At 37.2% G+C, this 7,204-nt stretch overlaps 1 protein-coding gene across 1 annotated transcript in view; it reads right to left on the reverse strand.

Moving 5' to 3' along the window:
- LOC114048286 overlaps positions 1-6,972 on the reverse strand; it is a 144,937-nt gene extending 137,965 nt beyond the window's left edge. The window contains exons 1-2 of the mRNA XM_027869185.1: positions 6,297-6,972; positions 3,272-3,463 (exon numbers count right to left, since the gene is read on the reverse strand). Of these exons, the coding sequence (XP_027724986.1) occupies positions 3,272-3,463; positions 6,297-6,972 (868 nt within the window). The remainder of the gene's footprint in view (positions 1-3,271; positions 3,464-6,296) is intronic.
- Between the last annotated feature and the right edge of the window lie 232 nt (positions 6,973-7,204).

Below are 7,204 nucleotides of genomic sequence, written 5' to 3' on the forward strand. Positions count from 1 at the left end.
AAATTTGAGTTATAGGAAAACCACTTTGCTACTTTGGCCCTGAGAACATTTTGGAAGCTATACAGAAAATATTTCCAAAAATGATTATGTTATTTTCCAAATATTTGCCTCTAGTCTCATATCATACTCTAGTTCATCATATTGCACACCGCTGTCAAATTATTTTTCTCTAAGCATAGTTCTGACCATCTAACTCCCTTACTCAACCAACTCCAGTGGCTTCCCACTGCTGTTAGAATAAAATACAAACTCCTCTCTTAAGCTTTTAAAGTCCTTCACAATCAGGCTCAAACCTATGTTTCCAACCTTGTTGGACATTATTGCCCCTCTGTGATCCAGCCAAAATGGCATCTCTGTTCTTCACTCAATACATGCCTCTCTGTTCTGTTCCTTTGTATTGGTCATCCCTTGTATTTGTGATTCACTCCCCTCTTACCTCTAGCCCATGGATTTCCTGTCTTTTTGGGGGGGGGAGGCCAGGCAATGGGGTTAAGTGACTTGCCCAGGGTCACACAGCTAGTAAGTGTTATGTGTCTGAGGCCGGATTTGAAGTCAGGTCCTCCTGAATCTAGGGCTGGTGCTCTATCTACTCCTGTCTTTCTTGAAGACAGAGTTCAGGTACCATCTTTGCCATGGAGACTTCTGTGATCCCTCCAACTTGAGTGCTTTTCCTCCAAAATTACCTGGAATTTAACTACTTTGTATATATTTGTATTTATTAGCTTTATATTTATTCTGCATACATTTATATGTACTTGTCTTTGCCATTAGGATGTAAGTTTATCTTATGTAGGGATTATTTCATTCTTCGTATTTTTATTCCCAAAACCTAGCACAGAATCTGTCACGTATTGGAGTGCTTAACAAATACTTGCTGAAGTTCTTTTGGTGGTGGCAAAGAATTGGAAATTGAGGGAATACTCATGAATTGGGGAAGGGCTGAACAAGTTATAGTTTAAGAATATAATGGAATACTATTGTTCTATAAGAAATGATAAGCAGGCAGATTTTAGAAAATCCTGGAATGACTTATATGAACTGATACTAAGTGAAGTGAGCAGAACCAGGAGAACACTGTACACGGTAACAGCAACATTGTGCCATGACCTGTTTTGATAGACTTAGTTCTTCTCAGCAATGCAATGATCTAAGAGTCTCAGATTCTAAGACAATCTCAAAAGACTCATGGTGGAAAATGCTATCCACATCCAGAGAAAGAACTATGAAGTTTAAATGAAGATTGAAGCATACTATTTTCTTTTTTTCTCATGTTTTTTCCCTTATGTTCTGATTCTTCTTTCATAACATGACTAATGTGGAAATATGTTTAATATGATTATACATGTATCGCCTATATCAGATTTCAAGCCATCTTGGGGAGAAGGGAGGCAAGGGAAGGAGAAAAATTTAAAACTCAAAATCTTATGAAAGTGAATGTTGATAATTAAAAATAAATAAATGTAGTTAAAAAACAAAAAAAAAACCCAAAAAGTAAAAAAAAATCCGAATGCTTGCTGATTGATTGATACATTTTATCAATAACTAAAAATACATATAATGGAGGTATGTGCTCAGTTTTTTTAATTGTTTTACTGGAACAGGTATGTGATCACAAAAGTTTGGAGACCACTAGCTTGGAAGCATTGAGGATTTTCCTTAGATGTACAACCGTAAGGAACATTTTTTTTTTTCTGCAGGGACATCATCTGAGGTGGCCAGAAACAAAATTGAGATCTTATTTTCTCATAAAGTAGCCTTGACCAGAAGTAGTGTGGTTGGCAATAAAATCTAATTCCAAATTCTGTGTTCACTCCTCTAAGTAGGTTCTCAAAGAGGAACAAATAATAGGATGGATTCCAAACTGGCCATTGAATGGGAAATAAGATTAACCAAGAAAAAAAAAATAAATGGAATATTTAATGCTTTACAGTAACCTCTGAATATCCATATAAATAAAAGGAAATGGTGATGTACATGATCTAACACAATGGATACTTTTGGAAAATCACTTATTTATAGTGATTTTTATTAACATTGCTCTAACATTCACTTACGCTTGTTTCCCCTGACTGTAGTCCCACTACTATCTAGTCCGAATAATAATAATTATTATAATAATAGCTAACATTTACATAGTGCTTTACATGTGCCAGGTATTGTGTTAAGTGCTTTATAAGTGTTATCTCATTTGATCCTCACACCAACCCTGAGAGGTAGGTGCTATTATCAAGCAATTTGGCAATGTTCACACAGCTAGTATCTGAGGTTGGATTTGAACTCAGATCTTCCTGACTCCAGACCCACCCACCATTCCAGCCACTGCACCATTTAGCCCAAAGGTTCCCAAACTTATTTGGTCTACTGCCCCTTTAAAAAAATTACTCAGCACATTCCTGGAAATCTACTTTCTTTAACCCTTTAATGGTTTTTAAAAAATTTGCATCATTTAAAAAATATATAAAATGATTTTTAAATTACATATCTTAAATTTACTATTTCATTGTAAATTTGTGGGTTTTTTCTTGCATTGAAATTTTGATGATGCGATATTGCATCATGTAACTGTATAGTATCATATTGTAAACAAGTCATTACACACACACATTCTTGCCAATGCATGCTGGACTTTTCAACAGTGAATGACACTCACCTGCCAACACTTGCTTGTTAAGACCTGTCAGTGGACTTGACCACTGATCAGTTGAAATTTGCATTTTATGTGTTTATTTGGAAAATAATGCAATCACTATGACTTTAACTCTGTTACACAACAGATGAAACATGTATAAACGTTTTTTCAAAATTTTCTTCTCTCTTTCCTTATGCTTCTACCACCCCCTTATTTTTATTCAATAGCCCCCAATTATACCCAAGGCTACTACTGCCCCTCTGATTGTTCTAGTGCCCCCCAGGGGCGGTATCACCCACCTTGGGAACCTATGACCCCCTTCCTTGCTAGATCCTCCTGTTTATTAACTCCAAGCTACAGGAGACCAATAGGGAAATTAGTTGGTATTAGGATGAGTAGAGGAAAGCAACTCTGACTCATCATTTGGTAGCACAAAGGAGGTGATCAAATGGATTCTTAGTAGAATGAATGATTTTTAAAAAGATTACAATATGGTGATTTTTTAAGTGCATGTAATAAGCACACTGATACTTCCACATAACAGAATTTATTTCCAGGAAGAATAAGGGAGTTAATAGGTCCAATGAGGATCAGTCTGACGGTATCTCAGGTGCTGATAAATAAGACAGATTATTTACTCACTTGATCCTTCAGTAATGTTACTGGCATATGAACTCCCTCCAGTTGAGCTGCACTTTTTGCTTTCTTTATACTGCTTCCGTCTTTTGGCCCATTGGTCAATTGCTTCCTCCTGGGAACTGTCACTGGCTCTTGCATCTCTTGATGGCAATTCATTTGAAAGCTTTATGAGTTTGTTTATCTCCCATTTCCAATCTAAATTTAAACCAGATTGATTATGATGAGAGAAGTGAGAAGGAATGGGAAAAAGACATTCTCAAATCTTGATTCACTTTCAAAATTTTTTTTTTCTGAATCCCTCCCCCACCAAGATGAATCAGCCAAGATTGGAATATACAGTTAGCAACATTAGAATCTATTCAGTTCCATTCCATTCAATCTAGTTCAATTGCATGAGCATTTATTGAGCACCTTAGTATTTGATACTGAGTAAGACACGGTGAGGAGGAGGGATAAATTAAGTAGTATACATACCTCCTGTCATTAAGAAGATTATAATCTTACTGGGAAGATAAAACTTAGACAAGTGAACTCAAGTTCTCCAGGATTTGAATTCTATTAGTCAAAAATGTAAATCCCATAACTTGTATTTCATGATTAAAAGGTTTTTAATTGCTTTGAGAAGGAAACACCTTGAATCAAAAATATATGGATTAGTAGCCCTTATTTCTATTTGAATTTGATACCATTAATATAAGCTACTTGGACAAAGGGACTGTTTTTGCTTTCTTTGCATTCAGTGCTTGGCACTTGGTAAGTGTTTCATAATATTTACTAATTGATCAGTTGATTGAGAGTCTCTGAGTTCTCCTCTAGCTAAATAGAAAAAAAAAAAGCACTGCTTTGTTATATGAGCTATGATCCTAGAAAAATCAAGGCAAAGTGGCATAGTACTGAAGAAAGGCAATTTAGAAGGGACCTCCAAGCCCATTTAGTCCATCCACCATTTTACAGATGAAGAAACTGAGACCAAGAGAGTTTAAGTGATTTGCCCATGGTTCCTCAGTAGTAAGCATCAGAGGTAGATTTGAACCCAGGTCCTTTGATACCTGAGTTAACACTGTTTCCACTGTGTGAATCATGCTGCCACTCACTGGTCTTTTCCTTTTCAATTCTGGGAGTCTGTGTTTCAATGACTTCAAGGAGACAATAAGGGACAGAGAGAAAAGCAGATTCTACTGGGGCATTGCCAGTGAGGTGACTGGGTCAAAGATGGCCTCACAAGACTTGTACAGGCTTTCTTAAACAGCTAAGCACTCATAAGATAACAGAGATAAATAGGTGTAACCTTGGGTTAGGTTCTTTCCTGTTCAGAATGAGTTAAGAGCTGGGAACCCAGATAAGTACCTCCTTCCTCTCCTCCACTACACAAATCTGGCCAACAGACATCTTGAGAACCATGCCTATATGTAGACGAGGGGCCAGTGCTGGAGTGAAGTGGAGGGTAGTGTCTGAATGTCTGTCAAACCAGGACTTCTCTCTGAGTCCTTTATGCACTAGAAGTTACACAATTATTTAATAAATCTATGAGTCTATGCCACTTAGCCACACTCAAGGATCTGCACACCAGAACCTGAGCTATGGAATAATTTAGACCTAGGGTGGAGATGGCATTCTATGTTCTGTCTTGAGCTGGCAAGAGATTCCCAAGGAATAACTCAGACATCTGAGCTGAGATTTACCAAAGTGGCAGTGAGAAAGTTCTTTAATCCCTCGAAAGGGCTTTCAAAACTGGCTATTCTTGGTGCTCTTGAGTTGCAGAACTCACAGGGCCTTGGACTATAATTCCCTTTAGAGGGAACACTAATGTATTCTTATTATGAGGTCTAAGAACTTTTAAGAAAATATTTTGACAATTGCATTTCAATATAATTGATTTCTTTTGAAATGCTATATATTTTAATTTATGCTTTTAAAATCATTCTGAGAAGGAATCCATAGGCTTCAAAAGAATGCCAAAGGTGTCCATGACAGAAAAATGTTTAAGAATCTCTGCACAAAAGTTAGAGAGGACCTCAGAGGTCAAATAGTCCAACCCTCTTTTTATAGATAAGAAAATTGAAGCAGAAAAAGGTTAAGTGACTTTCCCAAAATCACACAGCTAACAGGTATCTGAGGTAGGATTTGAACTCAGGTCTTCCTGACTCCAGGCCCAAGACTCTTGAAATTAGAGCATAGATCCTCTGACTTCTGAACCATTATCTTTTTCACCTTACCACCTGGCCTCACTATATTAAAGGGGGGAAGGGAGTGGGTGGTTCTTATTTCTTATTTCCTTTGAAATAAGGGAGCACTGACCATTAGAGCTGACAGGTGCCATTTAATATGAAGTCAGGAGAGTACAGCAAATTGCAGGAAAATATTCTTTGTGAAATGATATAAAAGATACAATACTAACCCAGGAGTGAATGCAGATGGCTTATGGTCCTAGTAATGAATGTCTTATGAAAGAAATTCTACTTTAGTTTATCCTGAGGAATGTAAAGTTTTTATCTTTTCCGCTTTGTTTCAGCAAAGTAGAAAAATAAAAAAGGGAGTGCTTTCCCTTCAATGACACCTGGAGCTGTACAGCTCCAGGAGTAGCCACAGGCTATTCTCAGTTTTATGTCCTTTATTTTAATCACAGTTCCTCATAGCCTTCTGGAGCATTCATGGCATGCTTCACAAATTCTGTAGTGAGTTTTGAGAATGTTTCATGAAAAAAAAAGTGTTCTAATTAGCATGCTTAGCTTGAAAGAAGGAAAATAATGGTGAAATCATTCGTGCATTCATTCAATAAACATTTATTGAATGTCTATTATGTGCAAGGAACTGTACTTCTAGATTACTTCCATCTTGCAATGTATCAGACTCAGTAGAAAAACTATTAAGCTTATTTTCTATTGAACCAAAGTTCTGGGTAAATTTACTAAAATTTACTAGAATATGCAATAAGATGTGTGTGTGAGAGAGAGAGAAAAAACACTCTCTATTCTCAAAATTATCTAAAATTCAAATATATAAAATCAACAATATATCAGTACTATACCTTTCAGAATCCTTTGCTTCTGGGCTGACAATGGTATGTCAGTTTTTTCATTATTACTTTCCTCATCTCTTTCAGAATTCAACTCGATAAACTCTCCCATTTGACATTCCACAGGGTCCTCTTTGAGAAAAGTTGGTCCAGGGCTCATTTCTTCCCAGTCACTGTTTCCCAATGTTTCTTTAATAAATGCTTCCAGATTAGAAACTTGAATATCTAGAGGAGACACTGGCAAGTTGTCCTCTCCAGTGATAGGTGGGAAATGCTTTTGGAAACAGGCTTTAATATAGTTGCTGTTGCACAAAACTTCAAAAATGCCCCTGTATTCATCCTCTATATTTGGTTCCTCAGTATCCCAAAGTGACAAAATGCCAGAGTTTTCATAAGGATTGGGCAGATCTTCAAGATCCTTCTCCAGCATGGAACCACAGGCAGTACTAGTGAATTTACGACCACTTTGGGAGATAAGTTTTTGCTTTAGTGCCTTAGTTAATACAGTCATCATGGATCCTCTCCATTTCTTGCTGGCCCCTTCTGTTTCACGGGTAGTCACCTGAGTTGGGACACTTGGTTGCTTCACACTGGGCTGCCTTTGGGCACACTCCATGATTTCACTGTCAGTCCCATCCTGAGGACTAGTACAGCCTCTGGATGAGCTGCTAGAGAGTGGAGATGCCATTGTTAGTGAGGACACACTTTTCAACTTCAGAAGCTCCTGTGTAGTAGCTTGGGGACCACTATCTAAAGTTTCCTCATTGAATCCACACTCACTGAAGTTTGTGTGTTCTTCTTGACAAATAGAAAGGAACCTTGTAGACTCTGCATTTGTATCTCCAGTGCCAGGTGTACAGTTAATAGTTAATGAATGCTTATGGATTGATTGATTGAATGAATCAAGATCCTTAGGTGTT

The sequence above is a fragment of the Vombatus ursinus genome, unplaced genomic scaffold (genome assembly GCF_900497805.2).
Source record: "Vombatus ursinus unplaced genomic scaffold, bare-nosed wombat genome assembly UNPS02014792.1, whole genome shotgun sequence".
NCBI classification, from domain to species: Eukaryota; Metazoa; Chordata; class Mammalia; order Diprotodontia; family Vombatidae; genus Vombatus; species Vombatus ursinus.